The 22414-nt window shown below is 38.2% G+C and overlaps 1 protein-coding gene across 1 annotated transcript in view; it reads left to right on the forward strand.

Annotated features, from left to right (window-relative positions):
- TBCK (TBC1 domain containing kinase) overlaps nt 1–22414 on the forward strand; it is a 307224-nt gene that overhangs the window by 85410 nt on the left and 199400 nt on the right. The window contains exons 8-20 of the mRNA XM_056566040.1: nt 428–489; nt 1715–1776; nt 2961–3109; nt 3202–3337; nt 4575–4674; nt 6293–6342; nt 6785–6911; nt 7934–8032; nt 11902–11964; nt 14685–14811; nt 17476–17526; nt 20389–20472; nt 21108–21193. Of these exons, the coding sequence (XP_056422015.1) occupies nt 428–489; nt 1715–1776; nt 2961–3109; nt 3202–3337; nt 4575–4674; nt 6293–6342; nt 6785–6911; nt 7934–8032; nt 11902–11964; nt 14685–14811; nt 17476–17526; nt 20389–20472; nt 21108–21193 (1196 nt within the window). The remainder of the gene's footprint in view (nt 1–427; nt 490–1714; nt 1777–2960; nt 3110–3201; nt 3338–4574; nt 4675–6292; nt 6343–6784; nt 6912–7933; nt 8033–11901; nt 11965–14684; nt 14812–17475; nt 17527–20388; nt 20473–21107; nt 21194–22414) is intronic.

A 22414-nucleotide genomic window follows, 5' to 3' on the forward strand; every position in this document is an offset into this window, starting at 1 on the left:
TATCCTGCATATCTGCTTGTCAAAAATATATGACAATTTAGTTGTGATCAAAAGGTGCCGAGGTGGTCTATTTTAGTCAGACAAGTCGGATGAGTGTCTTTCTGGTTGCTATTGGCTATAAGACATTTTTGATGAGTCTTTATAGTTTGTATTAAAGTTTTTCCCCGATTTTTGTTTGTGAGCGTAATGTTCATACACCCTGGTCTGCTTCCTGTGTAAGGATACCCTGGTAGAAATGGTGTCGTGTCTGCAGAAGCATTGATCTGCATTTAATCATATGTTTGTTTTGCTACTTGTAGATTTCCATTCCAACTGTATTTAGCTTTCCGGCCCTCACCATGTAATTCCCAGCTTGCTATTTTAACGTGGTTTCAAGTGCTTGTGTGCATGGCACAGGCCTCATTTTCTTGTTATTTTCTTCCCCCAGGCTGTGTTGATGACATCGTGACCGTGCTCGCTGAAGAACATGGATGTGTGGAAGTGATAAAGGTGTGTGAAGCGCTCTGCAATTCCCAGGAAATTGCTGCTAAAGCTAGTGACATGCATTTTAAGAGGTGATGGTTAGTGATATTCCCTGTAGGTGGCACTGTAGAGCAGGCCAGAGTCCCATTTCATCAATTCTAGCAGGTAGCATTTCAAATCATCTGTAACAAGAGCGGAATTGGATTTATCCCTTCTCCGTGCCTGTCATCACTCGGTGTAAATGCTTGTTACATTTCCTTGTGCCACCGCATAGTCTTGTAATGATGCTGCCCAGATTAATACCCGGAACGTTCCAAATAATGCTGTATTGTAGTGCTGTGTAAGCAGAATATGAGATCTAGTTTAGAAAACTCAAATTATATGTGACGCTGCATAGATATCGCACATAACATGAACTTGTTTCAAGATATAAGATTGTTTGTTAGTTCTTCTGTGGAACCTCCTTATATAAAGTAGCTCTAGACAGGTGAACAGATACCAGGTTCATGTTTAATGCTGAAAGTATTATAAAAAGGATAAGTGCATATAATATAACATTTAATAGGTAATCTTAAAATAACAACTCATGTAATGTGAAAAACCCATGTACCCATTAAAACTGAACGTATTCTCACACCAGATTAGGTCAATTCTAAATACCCAAATACTCAGTAGATCAGAGTCCGAGCACCAGGATCATGTCAGACCCCTAGCTTAAAGTATCACAAAATCAGGGGTATGCCCCTCCCATATTCAGAGAAGAAGAGTCAAAGTACTGGAAAGTCATTATATAGTTAGCTATTATTGTCAATACTGACATCTCGTCTCTGTCCTTCTGTGCCAAAGGACGTCATCAGGGTAGCATTGATCTATCAGACTCTTACAAAATATAAGTTTAGATAGTAAGGGATAGCTTAGGGGGTGTACATTTTGAGTTACTACATATATAGTAAGTCCAATACATGCCTCACATCCATAGAGGCCCCTCCTAAATGTATGAAAGATAAAAAGCCCTTTATAGTTTGCAGGTGACAGGTAAGTATTATTATACAGTGACTCCTGTGATACTATTAAGCCGCTCTCAATCCATGCACCTCACTGAGCAGAACCTGCGTACAGCAGGGAGCCAAGGGTTTCTGGCTACTGCTGCTCCAAATGCTGTTTATTGTGGCATAAATTATGTTTACTGTATTATTGTATGTTGTATCATTCTTAAAGAGTTGAATGTCTTCTTTTTTCTTATTTATTCAAGAGTCTTCCAGGAAATCTCTTAACTTTATTGAACAAATGCCTTACTTATCATCCATCAAAAAGGTGAGTGCAAAGCAAGCCATAGTCAAAGCTAAACTTGCCCATAACTAAGTGATCTGCAATAGCATGGATTGAGTTTTTTCCCTGCTGCAAATATTTTTCTGCACTAGTGAATATTGCAACATTACGAGAACTTGGCACAAGGGCCAAAACCATATCATTGACAGGCCATATCCTTTGGTCATTTTTAGACTGTTACCTTATTGTTATCAAAAGAGTCTCTCAAGCTAAAAAATGTTGCTCTAAAGCAGTGGTCTCCAAACTGTTCCCTTCAGCTGTTGCAAATTACAACACCTAGCATGCACGGACAGCCAAAGGCTTTCCAGGCATGCAGGGATTTGTTGTTTTGCAACATCTGAAGGGCCACAGTTTGGAGACAACTGCTCTAAAGTTACAAAAACTAATATACAAAGAAAGGAGATGAGAAACAAATTTTGAAAAGGGAATATAACTTTACTATTCTAAACTGGATTTAAGGTATCTAACTTATTGAGACATTCTTTACTAATCCGAGTTAGTCTCTGTTTAACTATATATAACTTAGGTATAACTAAGGGCCTTATTACACAGGCTGAGATCAGGTACATTGGCGCACGTTTGCAGAGCCTATTACAAGGTTTGACTAGTGTGTGAGAAGGGGAAAACGCAAACTATGACTGGACCCTGTGTGCAGTCCTTTTCTTCATTCACTCTTCGTGATATAGGGCCCTAACAACAGAAAAATGCTGACATTACCCCAACACAACCAAGGGAGTGTGAAATTAGTCAGACATCTTTCCTAAGTTTGTGTTTTATCAACTTAGTTCTGTGTTATTATTGGAAAAAATACACATTGTGACTTATTGTTGTTGGGGCCCATGCACACGGCAGAATTTCTTAGCAGAATTCGGTGTAAAAATTCAGTTTGGAAACTCAGCAGCACCGTGCACATGGCAGAATTTCCTCAGTGAAAAATTCTGCCAACGAAATTAGAATTTCAGAGTCTGCGAAAAGAAAAAATATTTTCATTGTCGAGCAGTCCGAGCATCGACTAATTCAGGTGCCATATAGAATGTCCTTCTGATATTCTGCCATGTAAATGAGGTCCTTTTAAAATGAGGTAAGTTCTGTGTTACTGGTGATATTGTTTACTGAATGTTTGTCTCCGTCCTGTTTTATTACACGTACAATGAATGTCTTCCTTATAGGCCGACAGCTTCAGAGTTACTTTCTGATATCGTGTTCAGTGAAATCTCACCTACCTACATGCCCTACCGCAAACCCGCCAGCCTGTTCTCCTCTACTTTGAGATGTGCCGACCTTGTTCTGCCCGAGGACATCAGTCTCCTGTGTAGAGGTAATGTGACTATTTCAGATATAACGTTTGGAGCATAACTGACTTTCCATAAAGGAAATATGTATTAATTTCCTACCATCCCATCATTTTAGATGAAGGTGACTTTCTGGCCGAAAGATCCATTGAGGAAGTGTACCACCTCTGGTGTTTGGCAGGGGGAGACTTGGAAAAAGAATTAGTCAGTAAAGGAATTATAAGATCCAAACCACCAATTTGCACATTACCAAAGTAAGTGGAAGTGTTCATTGTAATATCATGCTTGGCTTCCTTACAGCAAAGACTTTGGAAAACCCACATCAAAGACTTTGTGGGGACTTTTTATTTACAGCAAATTTAAAAATATATTAACAGACGATGCTCTTAAAAAAGGAGTATATGCATATGGGATGTACAAATGTATTATTAGATTAAGGGAAGGTGAGTGAACATTCAACACAGTTTTAAATTATTACTACATTTATATATAGAGAGCAACATTATCGAACAGCCATATAAGAAAATTATCAGTACCGGCAATTACTTCAAGCGAGTTCTTTATGTAGTTTGATGTCAATGCTGCGTCATATTACAGGGAATCTGTCACTCACTAAGAGATTTCTTTAAAGGATAACTATTATTTTGAAACCTTTCCGACATGTCATGTCTGTAGTTTCTATGAGTGACAATCTGGGTGCTGAGACCCCTCACCGGTCACTAAAACATGGGGCAGAAGCCTTCAGCAGAGCTTCAAGATTCATAAAGGTCTGTGAGACTCTCTTTAAAATCATATACTACACACTTGGCTAGGACAGTTGAGCAAAACCGGCACTTCAGCCGTGTTCTAGTGGTCAGTGACTGTCTCAGCCCCCAGACCTCCGCTGATCAAAACATGTCACATGACAGAAGTTTGTCAAAATGATGGGTACCATTTAACTTATTGCATCTATTAAAATCCCTTTGAATATTTGTCAGTTTGTATGTTGCTGCCACCATCTGGTGAAAGATAAAAATGCAGGATGCGTAATTACCTTCAGCTTCAGAGGTACAGTGGCTCACATTTGTTAAGACTAGTGTTTATTAAAATTAAATAAATAGTTGAAGTGATTTGCGCCAAAGTTATTAAAAAAAAAATTACACCTCTATTAATGAATTTGGAGCAGACATAGATTTGTAGCATCTGCTGTCTTTAGAATAAATACATTTGTCTAAAAATGTTAGTCCACGCACCCTCCTGGGGCAATGCATTGACAATTTAGGTGCAGCAAAAACTGGCATAAAACACATGTTCAATTCTCCCAGTGTTTTTGGACATTCCATGCTCCTTACTATGCATTAGCCATTAATATTTCTTCATTTATATATTGAAAACAGGAAAAGTGCAGTTTATGTCAATAGTAGTCTTCATAATAATAATAATAATAAAACTATTATCCTTGATAGCTGTTTCAGAGTTTTTTCTGCAATATTTAACTTTTTGCCTATTTAGCCTCTTATTAGAAGATGGAGAAAGTTTTGGGCGTGGAAGAGACAGAAGCTCCCTTCTAGATGACACAACAGTGACACTATCTCTGTGCCAGCTTCAAAATGTAAGAGAGAATGTTCAGATTTCTGTTGCTTATATCCCGACCCAATATATATGTTTTTCATTCATTTTCCTGTAAAAAAACAAACCAATCTCCTGCATAATTTGGTAATGTGCCAGAAGCCAGCATTCATTCCAGTTTTCCATAACACATTCCCATAACAGGCTGATTGGTGCTCATTAACTTCTTCCTGCCCTTCACAATGCTGTTATAGCTGAAAATAACTTATGTCCAAGGTTGTTGGGTTGAGAGGGGTAAGATGAGAAAATGAAGAAATCCCAGATGAAGCGATACTCTGATTCGAGAGGCTTATTCCCCTCCTCCTCAAGAAGGAGATAGGGAGAGCTTTTTCTGTAACTTTTTTATACCACAACAAAGTGAACTGCACACTTACTTGATCAAGTGTTCCCTTTTCTCCTCCCCCTCTCTTATCAAATAACCACCATTCTCCCCCTTCTATGGATATTGATATTATGGATATGCCATAAGACTAGATCAGTAGTAACATTATGCACTTATATGGACCTGTCAGCAGCTATTCATTAAAGAAGCCTGTGGCTGCATAGTTCTTCTCATTGAGATTCCGGGCATACCTTTTATTTTTATATACATTAGTCCTTTCCAGCAAAGGGATATACACCTTTTTTGTTATTATGTAAATTAGGATAAAGTGCTCAGGGGGCATTCCCCAGCCTGGCAAAAGCACACGGTTGACCAGCCCATCACCTATTTTTCACTGCCTCCCTGCCTGATTGCATCCACCTTTAATTGGCAACTAGCAGGGAGGAGATTGACTGGCTAATCCTGGGCTCTTGCATTGTTGGGGAATGCCCCCTGGGCACTTGAGCCTTCGTAATGTTTACAAAAAGGCTTATATCTCAGCACTGGAAAGGAGTATAAAGATAAAAAAGTGTGTCTGGTATTCTAATTAATAACTCTAACATCCTGCTGATCCATATTAGGGACTATTTAGACGTACGGCATCTGCTGTGGATTTGACGTTGCGAGTTTTGAATGCTGTAAAATACGCTGTGGATGTAAGTGCCATTAAAATCAATGGTATCTAATTTCCCTAGCGTATTTTACTAGTATCAGTCCATTTCTTGCTTTCATGTGAGTTTAACTGCTAATTTACGCAGTGGGCTGGGCTTTTATTTATTTATTTATAAAGTTCATTAAAGCAGCCTGTGGAAGTGAAAATACGCTGCTTCAAATTTCAAGCTGTAGGAGAGTTAAATGTGCGGAATTGACGCATGAAAACTTGCAGAAGGTCCGATGTGAGTTTTCTGTCGATTTTCATGCGTCAAATCCGCATCAGATGTGGAACGTGTGAATGGACCCTTATAGAGAAACTGACAGCCAGTTCACCTGCACTAAACTCAATATACTGGGTTATAGTGCGGGGGAACAGCTTTAATTGCTGGAGTAGTTTGAGTTATGGCCGTTTAGTTAATTCTGTGCTATTTCGCTAATGTGCCAAATTGAGGCAGGATGCCGGCAATCCGAGCTCCCCTGCTTCAATAATCATCCCCATGATTAATATGCAAATGTCTTCACTAGCCTGCCTCTTATAATCGCCTGTATTTTCTATCTTATTCTTATACATATATTTTACCTTTAGCGACTGAAAGATGTGCCTGGGGAAGCATATTATCCTCTCTTAGGAGAAGAGTGAGTATAACTTTATATTTCCTTCCTGTAACTGTATCAGATAAATCTGATGCAAATATCGTATTAATCTCATTCACGACATTCTCCTTCCTTTATTTATTTTTTACAGTAGCGTTGTTCCCATGTGCGCTCTATAAGTACACAGCTGATCGCTTGAGTGATATGTTTATAGCACCTGGCATACGTGGTGATACTTTAACTGTATGCAAATAACTGGCAGTGCAAAATGTTAACAGTGACATTGTAATATCACGCTGATCATCTTCATTTATCAATGATTCATGAATGACTCCCCAGAGAGCAAGACGGTACAGACACGGCCAGGGCATGACAGGGACTGCTGTTCGGCGGCAGCGAGACACAAGCTGTCAGTGGCAGATGGGGCACGCATGTGTATATAACAAGCTTGTAATTTGTTCTGGTCTCTCTAATCACTTTTCAGCCAGTCAAATGTCCCTCATTCTGGTAGTAACAGCGAGCTCTCTACATCCACCCTGCCTCTCATTATCAGAGAACGAGACACAGAATATCAGCTCAACCGGATTGTCTTATTTGATAGGCTACTTAAAGTAAGTCCTTTTATATTGTTGAATTAGTCTGAACAGACGCCTTTCACAGACCTTTAGATCTGAGCTGGATGTTTGAAAGCACGCTAAATCCAAAGTGTACCTTATCTACAGTCACTGTTCTCTCTGAATGCAGCCTATTGTTCCTTGTTATCTGACAAAAAGTGGCTAACATTAGGGTTTTCCAATGTGACAGGGAATCCAAAAGTATGGTGTCATTTTATGATCACTACTTTATCTCCAGCAAATTCTTGGACAGTCCGTAAAAATAAGGAACTTCTGTTTACTGTACATGAAATAAAAAATACATATGACCATGTTTCTTGTGAATGTATAATTTTTAGATTTTCATGCAAAATACAGAACATGGCAGAAATTGTTGTGACACGCGCATTCAAATTAGTTTTATTTTAAACCCATTGGTGCTTTAGCAGGTCATTGTGATTGAAATTATCATCATTTTAGCTCAAAGTAAATGCTGATAATTAATTTATGTCAGTTTATTAAACTTTACACACATATAAGCTTTATGATTCATTCTGGTTTTCAAATTTGTCTATAAAAAAAAATGAGTCTGTGATTTTTTTTTTTTTATAAATAAATCATCCAGGAAAAAAAGAATAATTCAGGTTGGCAACCCTCATCTCTAGTCCCAAGAACATGAAAACATTTGCATATTAGTGTCACTAATATTAGCTGCTGTGCTTCCATTTGTACTTTTAGTTCATATGTTTTTGATACATTATAAATTCCAAAGCAAGTTTCTATGTTTGCTGACTATAGTGTTCGTATGTGTGCCTGTATTTATGTTTTTTTTATGTATGTATGTGTGTGGTGGACCACATAACTGCCATACTTATAATGTAGTAATGGACCCCTATTACTAGCATGGCCTACCGATGCACTGGCGGAAATATAAGATCTTATGGATAGTATTTGTTGTTGTTTTTTTTTCTGTGTTCTGCTTGGAAAATTCCTTTTGGTAAAAACATTTAAACATTTCTGCACTCATGCATGTTTTTAAGGCTTACCCATACAAGAAGAACCTGATTTGGAAGGAAGCTAGAGTGGACATTCCTCCCCTATTGAGAGGATTAACCTGGGCAGCACTGTTGGGTGTAGAAGTAAGTATCAGATGTGGTTGTCTTACAATGAGAAGACGCGTCGTATCTTATAAAGGGGGCCCTTATCATTTTCTACCAGCATTTTTCCTACTACTTTTGGTCACATCCAGTGATTTGCCAGCGTACAAAAGTGAGAGTATCATGGACTGATTAATTTATGTAGCACCATCAGCTTCTGGAGCACTTATTATAGCACAGAGGCTGCTGGATCTAATCACTGAGGCTACTCATGATCTTCAAAACGGGAATGAAGTGGTGGGTCATGTGTGCGCTTTGCCGCTCTGTTCATTCTTTATGGGAACCGTGGAGACAGCCTAATGCATGCACAACCCTCTGCTCCATTCTAACAGAAGACTCAGCTCCCCATTCTTGAGATTGCAGGGAACTTAAGTAGTTGAGGGACTCCTGTGGATGGGGAATAACTTTCCAAGATGGGAAAACCCCTATAATTGAAAGCCCTGTGTGTCAGTCAAGGAGAGGCTGGGAGGTGGAGAGTAAGCGAGGTGATGTGCCAGGCTGTAGCACTTGAGCAGCTCAGCACCACCTCCTTGACACTTGGCTAAGAGATAAAAAGACAAGTTTGTCAATCACCATCAGCTCCAGGAAAAGTGGTGTTTGCTTTTATACCCTAACAGCTATCTAAGTGTCTACAGCTCTTAGTAGCAAATTCTCTTTAAAGGGGTATTCCAGGAAAAAACTTAATTTTTTTTAAAATCAACTGGCTCCAGAAAGTTACAGATTTGTAAATTTAAAAGGATATGGATATCGCTCTCACCAGCGTTGGAAACCTCACACACCTGTGCAGCGGACTGCCAGCAACTCCTTATACTAGAAAAGAACTCTGCCCGGCACCAAAGTATGCGGTAAAAGGCTTGTCTTTATTTATTCGACAGCAGGATACATACAGATCAAGATGTCTGACGTGTTTCGCCCTTTACAGGGCTTAATCGTAGACTAATACATCTTGTAACAAACATGATTAAAATACTGAGCGATCCGGTCACATGACCTACCACATCATCACATTAAAATTACATGGAAGAACTGGATACCACATGGATCGCGCTCTACTTGGATATCCTGAGGTGATTAACTACACGCTCGTTTACACATTCCTACTTATCGTTTTTTTTGTGTGAATCTTATTCTAGAGTTATACGGATTTAACCGCAAACATCATTAATTTGTTATATCTACATACTTATGTGTAACGATAGGACCATGTATATCCCTATACTACTTAAGGACCAAAGGAGACAAGATAGCTAGTACTACTAACCTGAGATCTAATTTAACGGCTGCAAGGTATTTTGAGATGGCACCAAGGCTATTATTATTTTAGATATTATAAATAGAAGTATACCCCTTCAGGAAGGACACCGCAACAAACTCGGTATTATTGGCATCATCATGCCATCCAAGGCATGTGATTAACAATATTCCGTTCGAGGAACTCTGCCGGACCAAAAGGAACTGTTCAGACAAGATGCGGTTTGAGCAGGTAAAAAAGGAAACAGTGGATAGGTTCAAAAAGAGGGGGTATGGTGAAAAAGTGCTCCTAGACTCAATAGAAAGAATTTATAAGTTAGACAGGGAGGTGTTAACAACATACTCAAATAGAGAAGGCAGAAGAAAGAAATCAAAAATCAGAGATGATGGTACAAGAAAACCTTATTTTGTCACGCCCTATAGTCTGCAATTTAATAAAATAGAAAGCATAATTAATAAATATGTCCCGGTACTTGAAACAGATCCCATACTAAAAAATATAGTGCAAGATGGTATTATGTCAGTTTCACGCAGAGGTCCCACTTTGGGATATACTCTGTCACCCAGTTTGTTTTCAAGCCAGTCCAATCCCAGGAAAAATAGGGGGACTTGGCTGGAAACAACAGGGTGTTGGAAGTGTGGACCCACTAGGTGCATTACCTGTAATTTCATAGAACAAACAAATAAAATTATTTCATGTTGTACGGGCAAAGAATATAAGATTAAAGATTACATCAATTGCAATTCGAAATCTATTGTATACGTGGCCACATGCACTGCCTGTAAGATACAATACACAGGTTGTACAGGGAATACTTTGAAAACAAGATTCCATAAACATGTAGCCGACATTAAAAATAATGTACCATGCTTTCCAAACACTTTAGAGAAGTACATGCAGGGGACGATAGCTCCCTGAGGGTGACAGGAGTGGAAAAAATTAAATTAGGAGTGAGAGGAGGCGATTTAAGGAGGCGGCTATATAATCGTGAAACATTTTGGATGTTTCTATTAGCAACTAGGCATCCACAAGGTCTGAATAAGAGACTAGATTTGATAATTACTTGTCCCTGAAAAATATCGCCTCAATTCATTGCGTTCATTGGTTGACATTTGCTTAGTTTTTGCCGTTGAAAATAAAATAAAATAAATTTAAATAATACTAACAATAGTGCAAATTATAAAGTAACACAAATGAAATAATAATGTAATAAATCATACAAAAAAAAAAAATTGGCAAAAAGATAATAACAAATAATAATAATTAAATAAAAATAATAATAAAATTATAAAATATAATAGTAACCATACAGTAATAAACAAATGTAGCCAAAGTAAATAATGTAATAGAAATTAAGCATCCCTTAATTAATAAACATCCACATATGTGAAACAACCAGAACGTATATGTGCAATGCATTATATACATATATCCAAACTATTATGTATAACGGATATATGCATATTTTACTATAAAAATTAATATAGGTTATAATATCTAAAATAATAATAGCCTTGGTGCCATCTCACAATAGATCTCAGGTTAGTAGTACTAGATATCTTGTCTCCTTTGGTCCTTAAGTAGTATAGGGATATACATGGTCCTATCGTTACACATAAGTATGTAGATAGTATCAAGGATATAACAAATTAATGATGTTTGCGGTTAAATCCGTTTAACTCTAGAATAAGATTCACACAAAAGAAAAACGCTAAGTAGGAATGTGTGAACTAGCGTGTAGTTAATCACCTCAGGATATCCAAGTAGAGCGCGATCCATGTGGTATCCAGGTATCCAGTTCTTCCATGTAATTTTAATGTGATGATGCGGTAGGTCGTGTGACCGGATTGCTCAGTATTTTAATCATGTTTGTTTCAAGATTCTATTAGTCTACGATTAAGCCCTGTAAAGGGCGAAACGCATCAGACATCTTGATCTGTATGTATTCTGCTTTGGAATAAATAAAGACAAGCCTTTTACCCCATACTTTGGTGCCGGACGAAGTTTTTTTCTAGATTTGTAAATTACTTCTGTTAAAAAATCTTAATCCTTCCAATAATTATCAGCTGCTGAAGTTGAGTTGTTGTTTTCGGTCTGGCAACAGTGCTCTCTGCTGATATCTCTGCTTGTCTCGGGAACTGCACAGAGTAGAAGAGGTTTTCTATGTGGATTTGCTCCTATTCTGGACAGTTCCCGAGACAGATGTCATCAGAGAGCACTTAGACAGAAAAGAACAAGCCCCCTCCCATAGGCTTGCATTGAGGGGGCATGAAGTTACACGGGGCGGAGCCGTAACATCACAATGCTCCGGCCCCGTGATCGCCAGTAATCAGATCCGGAGTGAACACGCTCTGGGGGCTGATGGTAACTGGGTGCTGCGTGCAAGATCAGGGGAGTCCCCAGCGGCGGGACCCCCGCGATCAGGCATCTTATCCCCTATTCTTTGGATAGGGATAAGATGTTTTAGCGCCGGAGTACCCCTTTCTGGAGCCAGTTGATATATAAAAAACAGTTATTTTTTCCTGGATAACCCCTTTAAGTTTTTTTTTCCATATAAATAAATACATAAAAATTAATATCTATATATATATTTTTACAGGGTGCAATACAAGAAAAGTATGATTTTACAGACAAGGATACACCGATTCCTACTGACCGTCAGGTATGCCTTGATATGACAGATGTGTTTCCAGTTTCTATAGTTGTACTTAGGTATACATATCCATGCACTCCTGTTGATAGACCATATATACAGAGCTGTGCACGTCAGCGTTTAAAAGTGAATGTGTTGCATACATTATCTTATTAATTTTACTGATAAGAGCCAGAAACTCAAACATGCTCTTTTCTTTCAAATTTGTGTCCATTTCCTGAGCCATAATGCCTAAGATTCTGCTCTGCTATCTGCAGATACACTTTTCAGCAGCCACATGTATCATCATCACCTATTGTGAATGGCCTGATCTCATCTTATCTGTCCACTGATGTCACCTTTCATTACAAACAACTGATCTGTAGAAAAAGAACTCTCAGCTTAAAAACTGCAAGCGTTTTGGATTTTATTTTAAATATAGATATTAAAATGAAAGCATCAAAACTTCTTAATTGCTTAGTGACTAGCTGTAAATGCTTTTTCAGTGGTCATTTTGGGGACTTAGGCTACATTGCTACCATTTTTCAGCGAGCAGGTAATCTCCTGTATTCTCTGTGCTAGAGATTGAAGGAGCTCAGCTGACTTATGACAGCTCGGTTTCAACAATAGGGCATAGTTTTAAATAAGAGGGAAAAGGTTTATGCAGTAATATCAGGAAGTTTTTTTTTGTTTTGTTTTTTACTGAGAGTAGTGGATGCATGGAATAGCCTTCCTGTAGAAGTGGTAGCTACAGATACAATGAAGGAGTTTAAAGAAAAACTGTCAGCCTGTTCACTGACACTAAACCCAATATACTGGGTTATAGTGTGGGGGAATAGGAGTCAAACGAGGGGTCACTTACTTAAATATGTCCAGTAGGTCCTGAAATATGTCCCCAAGAAGTTTGTGTTAAATTTTATAATCCTCCCAGTTCACTGCCCCCATCATGATAAACCACCCTCTGAGCAGAAAATACTGAGTAATATCAAGGTAGAAAGATAAATGAAAAATAATGGCAGTCAGATTCACAGACTGGGAAGGGGCTTTAACTAGAAGGCTCTGACATAATCTGAAGTCATACAGGGGAGAACTTCTTCTCTCACTCTGCTACACACAGCCCAGAGCAGTTCAGTGTGAGATGAGCTATGATTGGCTATGGCTGCGCACAAACCCCTCAGCACTCCATACTGCATTTCCTGATTTTGGACTTTTGTCAGGCCAGCAGGAGTCCAAAGTCTGTGCAAGAGATGGGGGAAATGTGCTCTGGACAAGTAGGGACACACAAATAGTGGCAGCTTTTTTAAACACAAATAAAACCTAGAAAACTTCATTTAAAAAAAAATAAAGTACATTTGAAAGATTGTTTTATTTACCATAAGGAGTGCAATATTAAAACTTTGTTTTAATGAGAGTGCCCATTTAGGTAAGTTACCCTCGTTGGACTCCTGTTCACCCACACTATAACCCTGTGTATTGGGTTTTGTGTGGGTGAACAGGCTGACAGTTTTCCTTTTCAGCATGCATGGGATTGGCATAAGGCTATTCTTAATATAAGATATGACCACAGACTATTCATAGTATTCAGATAGGCAAAGTGGTTCCTATATGCCAACACATTCTATCTGTCAAAATCAGAGAAATCTCCAATCGTGGGAGTTTAACTGTTAAATGTTGTGGGCAAATTGTGAACACAGCATGTATACAGTTTGCAGTGTTCTCTGTTTATATAAGCACACCAGTGACACAATTGCCAAGTCTTGATAGGTTTTAATAAAAACCGTTCTATTAAGTTAATCATTATTTATCCTAAACAGAGAACACAGTAAAAAAAGAAAAAGCCAGCATTTCTTATTTTGTTCATCTACTACCTCTGTTCCCGAGATATGTGGTTTATAATTTATTTGACCATTCAGGGAGTCAGTCAGATGGGCGTGAACTTAAAGGTGTACTCTGCTAATTTACTTTTTATCCTCTATCCACAGGACCCCTCTGCAATCTTTAGAACATGGTCTGCTCTCCTCATAATCAGAGCGGGGGTTGATATGCCCCCTCCATGCATCACTATGAAAGAGCCAGAGATCACGAGTGCTGCACTTGTCTCATGGAGGGGGAGCGTTGACCCTTGCATTGCACAGCAGTCAGCCACCCTACAATTAGATAATTATCACCTATCCTGTGGATGGGGTGGGGGGAGGGGAAGAAGTAAAGAAGCAGAGTGCCCCTTTAATTTTAATAATGGGAGTGAGATTATGGGTGGAATTATACAGTCAGAGTGTGTGTATTAAGCAAACCTGCCCCTCAGTGTGCAAAGTTCAAATTTTTTTTATAATAATGAGTCATGGAATATGGTGAAACAATTTTTTTTAAATTTATTTATTTATTTATTTATTTTTTTACATAAAGGGATTCTGTTGTAGCGTAGTAAGTAGTAAAACTATTTACATTTGTTAAAGTTCCAGTGTTATTTTTACATTTGAAAAAGACTAAATACATTTTTTCCATTATCCACCCAATGTTAACTTATAAGTTATATGAACCCCAAAATGGTACTATTAAAAAGTACAACTTGTCCCACAAAAAAAGAAGCTCCGATATAGCTATATCGACAAAAAAGTTATATGGCTCAATGGAAAAAGCAAAAACAGTTGTTTGAGCAATAAGACCCACATTGGTCTGGTCATTAAGGGATTAAAATTTATGTTTAACTTTATTGTAATGGAATGTTAATTTTTTGCTTAATGTTTTTTCAGATCGAGGTAGATATCCCACGATGTCATCAATATGACGAACTCCTGTCATCACCTGAAGGGCATGCAAAATTTCGAAGGGTCTTAAAAGCTTGGGTGGTATCACACCCAAACCTAGTGTACTGGCAAGGTAACGTGTTCTAACCAAAGTGTCATAACAGAAATCTACATAAGCATAGTTGGGTCAAGTAAGTTTCGTTCCACGGTCAAGAGGGCACTGATTTGCTATTTAACATCTCATGAAAATCGGTCCAAGTCGATGTTAATGTGTACATGTGTATGCTGGATATATATATATATATATATATATATATATATATATAATATTGTGAGCTGAATCTGGGAGAGAAGCCAATGTGAATTAATGCAAACATTGTGTAAAATGAACAATGAATATATATTCTAAAATTATGATATAATTTTATCAAAAATTGCAAAACATGATGAATTTTTCTAAACTGGCACATCATGATCTACTTATTTTCTCATGTGAAATTGGTACAGTATATTCTTTTAACTCTAAAGAAGCAAGTGACAATTACCACTGGTATCACATACATATAGTGCATCCCCTTTGTGTTGCGCTCTATCCCACACCTCTGCTACCTCTTCTTGATAGCCGACTGTGCTGTTAAGGGAGGAAAAATGGAAGGGAATAACAAATGACTGAAGATGTGTACTGCACACAAGTATTGTTTTTAGATTGTTCAGTTTGTTTTCATAGGTTCTTATTTTATATTCAGATTCAACTAGATCAGACAGGTAGTAGAAGAAACAGGGTATTTAGAGCAAAATAGGCGGTGTGCCTCTAGAAAACGCTAGATCTTTGGGAAATGCTTAACCACCCGAATGAGAATCAAAAAAATTGAAAAGAACAAAAATAAATAATGTTTAGAACATGATATTTAAACTATATAATATTGGGATGTTCATGATAGACTTCTGAGAATCCTGTCCAAGTCCTGTTATACAATTCAAATACTGAGAAGAGCAATGTGCATTTCTGTTTCTAGGGGCGCTTCACAGAAAAGGTTTCAGCTTAGTTTGGTTGTACCGTGGGCCATATCTTGTTGCTATTACAGTAGGTAATTATTTCTGTCCTCTCAGATGGGCCTTAATGGACATTTATCTGATTCCTGTTAATGTTCTCCCCCATCACAGATAATGTTTGCCTATTTTTTGAGTCTGGCTAACTAGTAAATTGGTTTTATTTTCCTCTTCTCAGTAAAATGGTGAGACCAACATCTATCAAATAATTTTACATTTATAAAACTACTCCAGTTTACAGTTGTCCCAAAAATTCCAGTTTCTGGAATGTTATATCTTTAGTCCACCCCTGCAAAGCAAATTTCTGCAAAATTGTGTAGATCTGTAATGTCACAGGAGGAACAGGGAAGTGCTGCCAAAATGTTACTGCTCCCCTGTCCCTACCTATTTGGAGTATCCGCCTTAGGTAGCGGCCCCCAACTGGCCAACGATCCCTTCCGAACTTAGTGCACAGGGACCGTGCCTAACAGGAAGGCAGAAAGTGTAACTAACTGGATCAAAACCAGCCAGGCACATCAGGGAAATTAGTAACAGAATCATAGTCAGTAGACAAAGCCGAGGTCAAAACCAGAAACTAAGGTCAGAAACAAAATCACATTCAAAACCATGGTCAGGGGTCAATAACAGGGGAGGAAGTGAGAAACCAATAGTCTAGAGGATAGTTCAGAAATAATCCAGTGCATTAACAGAAAACTGTACATTATCCTTTTATAATAAAATCTAATCTGGTGCATCATGTGGTGCAGCCTAGGAAAACTCCTACTGTAGTTCAAGTCCAGATTTACCTGAAGGACATAAGTCTTCCTGTCACCAAGCTTTCAGAAGAGAAGTTCAGATTGTGTGCGGTCTTTTTATCTACATTTGTTCTTAAGATTTTGGGAACAATAGGACAAAGCCCCAGAAAACGTGATTCCAGCACAGCTTTTTTTTGTGTTTGTGTGCTGCTCTTTTTCATTTATCAATTTCACAGAGGAGTGGATCTAAAAAGCTTGGACTTTGCTGAATTGTAGATTGGAGGTTTATATATCCCAACAGTGGCATACAACAAACTGCCTCAGCATCAATAGAAACCCTGTGCTTATAGCAGTTATTATAAAAACAGATGCTATTTATTTCTTATTACACTATTTTCTTCAGTTTTTGGATAATTGTTGTCCATACTAGTACGGGGAGGGACCCTCCAGAAAATGCGCCACACAAAAAAAAAAAATAATAATAATTAATAAGTGCCCATGCACACTACAGACATATTCCGAGCAGATTCCGCTTGCAGCAACCTCCTGTTGATTTAGATGGGAGGTTGCTGATCAGTTTACTCATTGGAAATTCTGTAGCAAACTTCTGACAAGGAATTTGATTCCGCCAAAACTATAAACCTGTTCATTCTTTGGGCAGAAACCGTCCAGAAAAACCCATAAGTCAATGGTTCTGGGCTGCGTGGGTTCTGCAGATTTTCCTCAGTGTGCATGGGCCCTAATATGTGGTTATCTCTACTTCTGCTGTTGTGAGATTCTAGATTGTTAGCGTTTCACGTCAAAAACAAATGGCATCCGATTTTTTGGACTTGCATACAAAAAAGATAAGAGAAATGGACCGTCTCCTGGCGCTTGTTCTAATTCAAGTTCTCATACACAATGTCTACTATATAAGTGTGTATTTTATTTTTACGCACATAAACCAAATATTTCTGGTCTACATTTTCTGTGTTTGTGATTGTTTACATAAATCTCTTCTTTTGTATTGTCAGGGTTGGATTCCTTATGTGCTCCATTCCTCTATTTGAATTTTAACAATGAAGGTAAATGTCTGGTATTTTACATCAAAGTGTAACTCCACCTTATGAGCATCTTCTAAGGATAGACTTAAACGGGTATTTCTGCATTTTACAAAAATGTATGTATTGCTGGGGCCTTAGAAAAATATGGGTGAAAAAAAGCTATACTCCCCTACATCTGTTGCCTGTTGTCCCATTTAGCTTCTTCTGGTCCTGACCTGCTCACTCTGCCAGTCACTGCCTGCAGCGGTGTCCCATCTTGGCCATTGGTTTGCGGAACAGGCAAGTCCTGCTCTGAGCAAAATAGAAATGACTTAAAAGTCTAGCACAATAAAACAAAACCATTAATAGGTTAAAAATGTATTTGTTTTCTTTGACAAGTTGTATTCCTGGTAACCCCACTGCAACTGCAGCCAAATCCTTTTTCTCACATAATGGGTGAAAGCCATAGTTTGTGTTTTGTTTTTTGACGACATCAAGTATCTCCATTTCCTCTTTGAGTCACCTACTTCTCAATTAGTTCTCAATGATTTAGTTGCTCTTTTATAATGAGATAGTTAGGGGTACCATTGGGTTGTAATGCTATATCCTCACATAGTGGAGCTGAAGGGGGAGCTTTGTTTTCACATTACCATTATTCCTCTATTTCTCTATCTTCTTTCTGCCCTCTCACAGAATCCTATTGCTCGACCACCCAAGCAGTGTTTCCACCACAAAGAATTACATTAATGAGACTTTACAGATTATTTTCATTCCCAATTCTACCATGGAAAAACACAATAGGACTAATCTATAAGACTTTTGATGGTGGAATTCACAGCTTTTAATTAGAGTAATATGTTTTGTTAATGGATCCCAATAATACACTATAGTGCACATTTTGCATTTGAGCTTTATAATAAAATCCAAGTTTTCTCAGCAGTGTCTTGAATACCGCTTTACTACATGGTAAACTGGATTCATAAGACTTTAAAGTTAGTGTTACCCTAAGTATTTCATTTTTTCCTCATTACAGTACTTACCTACCATGCCAGTTGTAGAAAGTAGAAAAAGGGGGAGAGCAGAGCTTCCTCTAAGGGTAGTTTGTATAGATGTACACATGTATAGATGTGAGCTCACCTGGCCGGGTTGTGTATCAGACACAACCACCATGCAGCGCTTGTTAAAGCAGATCAGCGGAGCAGCCTCCCGGGAATCAAGCTAGGATTCCCCTAGTCGATCGGGAACTTCAGAGAGGAGTAAGGAAAATACCGGGTTGTTCCAGGCGCATACCGCAGTGATGTGGTGTAGTCAGGATGAAATAAAAGTTTCTTTATTCAGAGCCAATATCAGACGCGTTTCGAGGCTGCTGCCTCTTTTTCAATGAACAAAAGCTTCTGAAAAAGAGGCATCAGCCTCGAAACGCGTCTGATATTGGCTCTGAATAAAGAAACTTTTATTTCATCCTGACTACATCACATCACTGCGGTATGCACCTGGAACAACCCGGTATTTTCCTTACTCCTCTCTGAAACTACCATGCCAGTTGGCATTGCAGGCTGTTGACTTTGTTATTTGTACTATTTACCTCTCTGTAGTCAGTTTATTTAGGTTGCTAACATTAATGTAGTTAATGCATTTCATATTTATTTAACCTATTTTGGCTTACTGTGAGGGGGTGTTTAGGCCATTAATGCCCAGAACAATTATTTTACTTTGCATCATTCCAAAGGTTTGTTCACATGGACAAAAAAACATGTGGTTTCCAGATTCCACTGATGACAGTGGGAAAAGCTCAGAAAAAGGTTTTTCAGAAAAGGGCACTGAAAACAGTGATGATGTTTTGTGAGCGAACATTAAAATTAATAAATAAAATTAATATTGAAATTAATGGGATGTTAAAGGGGTACTCCGCTTCTTAGTGTTTGGAACAAACTTCCGAACGCTGGAGCCAGCGCCGGGAGCTCGTGACATCATTGCCCTGCCCCCTCATGCCGTCACGCCCCACCCCCTCAATGCAAGTCTATGGGAGGGGGAGTGAAGGTTGTCACGCCCCCTCCCACACCGTGACGGCATGAGGGGGCGGGGCTATGACTTCACGAGCTCCCGGGGGCCGGCACCAGCGTTCGGAACAGTTTGTTCTAAACGCTGAGAAGTGGAGTTACCCTTTAAAGCCGTATGGAAAAACACGAGAAGAAGCGCTAAAAATCAGAGGATGTTTTTAAGGCAGTTTCTTTTTCTTTTTTTTTTTTATCTGTACACATACCTTTTAGTGTGATTTATTTTTTGTTTCTTAATCTATTCAATGTTATTATATAGAGTTGGTGCTGATGTCTATTAATAATTTAGTTCTTGTTTAGGGAATAATAGAAATGCTTTTATTTTCTGTTCTGAGTAATATTTTCTCCCAAAATTTATCCTCTTACTTTTCACATTCATAGAGACGTCAAATATGTTTACTTTGTGTAACATTTGAAGAAAACCTGTCATCCATTTCATGCTGCCTGAACCAAGGGCAGTATTCAACAGGGTCAGGCTTCCTTTTTGCAGTCATTAATGATTCACTCTGTAACACTGCAGCATTTCATCAGAATCACACTTATGACACTGGCATGGAATGGGACTCCACAACATCTGGGTGGTCCCTGTAATTGTCCCTGTTTTTATGCTACTTGTGGTTTGCGCAGCATAAAACTGCCAGCTTTTCTTTAAAATGCAGTGAACATAGACCCCATTTTTGCTTCACGGTTCCCTTTCAATCGCCTAAGTGTAGAAGCTGGTCTAAAAAGCAAATGGTTTGTCATATGCACTTAATATGGTTGGTTTATTCTTTACAACATCTAGTTGTGACCACCATTGTGGAACATGAAATATGTGCTATTTATGGATATTTTTCTTTTCTTTTAGCACTGGCATATGCATGTATGTCTGCATTTATACCAAAGTACCTGTACAATTTCTTTTTGAAAGATAATTCTCATGTAATTCAAGGTAAGTTATAGTGCTTATTGTAAAATGCACAGTGTTTTTCTAATAGCTTTAATAGTGTATGGAAACCTCAGAATATAGAGATCGACAGATTGTTGAATGTAGTTATAATTTATTAAAGATATTAAAATTAGTGTGAGATTTATCAAACTGTGATAGAGGAAAAATGGAGTGATTTCCCCCCCCCCCCCCAAGCAACCAATCACAACTCCGCTAAAAAGCTGTGGTAAAGTGAAAGCTGAGCTGTGACTGGTTGCTGTGGGAAAATCACTCTATATTTTCTCTCGCAGAGTTCGAAAAATCTGGGACATTGTTTCAGTTTGTCATCTTCCTTTTTCCAGCCATTCCCTGCCTTTTTGCGGCAGTCAGAGGCTGTCGGAAAAGCCAAAAGCAGCCGAAGTGGGGAAGTTATGCAATTTGCATAACTCCTATTAACCTTAATGGGAGTTTCCCCAAATGGCGTAACTCTGCGAGCTTCACTGTTCACACAACTCCCGGAGTTAAGTAAACAGAGAAGCCTGCTGGTCAGTGCCGGAAAGAGACGACTGAGGAAATGAGACACCCCTTTATTGTGTCTATGGCTGAATAGTGCTTTATCCGCCTGATCATACCTATATGTGATTTTGCTTTTGTTTCAGAGTATCTGACCGTTTTTTCCCAGATGATTGCATTTCATGACCCAGAACTGAGTAACCACCTCAATGACATTGGCTTCATACCAGATGTAAGTGCTAAAGGCATATGCCCTATGCCATAAAAACAGTGTGTGCATATCTGTCTGTCTGAGCACAAAGGGGGGCTCCTAGTTTAGTAACGTCAGATGAAAAGCCAACATTGGATCCAATAAATAGGTCAAAACTAATGAAGATTTGTGAATCACGTTGAAACATGTATTTTCAACTTCACTGATACTGGAGCAGTGGCGCCCAGTGCACCTTTGATTTTATTTGTTTGGTGTGAATGTCTGACATATTTGTGCAAATGGCAATGTATTATTACTACTTATTTAATACATTTATAATACTGAGAAAAAATAAAAAATCCCCCTTATTTTGTATTCCTGCTTTACAAAATGTCCTCACTTTACATTTTAGAAAGGAGAAATATTCATTGGGCTTCTATTTACTTTGTTTCTATGTACACATTTTCAATACACTTTAATTCTATCAGGCAGGCACACGTAAGATTAAGCTTTGTAATAAGTGTTACATCTCACTTCTGCTAGATGCACTGCTCTATTAAGTCCTCCATGCTGCTTCTATGTGTGTGTGTCATAGAGACACAGGAGAGCAGGATTTCTTTTGTGTGTGTAGTGTATGAAAGATGACTGAACAAGTAGTCTCCATCCACTAGCTCTGAAACAACTGAACATTAGAGAGTGAGGCTGCAGAAGGGACAATAACTTGTTGTATACAAGTAATATAATTGCCAGAAATTGACATACACAATAACCTTAAACATTTGTTAGAAGATAAGTGACCATCTAAGGCTGATTTTGGAGAATAGTTTTATCTAATCTTTATTCAACTTTGGTTTTCTTAGTAGCAGTGGGACACCATGATCTGAGTGGCCATTTGATTGTTCACATTTAGTAGTATTTATGCTTCATTTATTTACACAGTATATCTAGCACCACTGGCTGCCACAACCCACCTCCATAATTATTGTCTGGCAAGATGTATTTTCTCTTCAATTTTCTTACCAAATATATGTTTAGTGATTATAACCAAAGAGTCCAAAATTTGTTTTAGTTTTTTTAGACCATAAAACTGGATTCTAGAATAACTCTGGCTTGAGGCATAGACTGTTGTGAACAGATTGCAAGTTAGCTTTTATTTCCTTTTCCTTTTTTATTTGTTTAAGGAAAGCCCCTGGCAGCAACATTTTCTACTTTTTCTTTTCATACCTGATTCCTTGATCAGTTCTGGACTTTGGTATTTTTTTT

The sequence above is a fragment of the Hyla sarda genome, chromosome 1 (assembly GCF_029499605.1).
Source record: "Hyla sarda isolate aHylSar1 chromosome 1, aHylSar1.hap1, whole genome shotgun sequence".
Lineage (NCBI taxonomy): Eukaryota > Metazoa > Chordata > Amphibia > Anura > Hylidae > Hyla > Hyla sarda.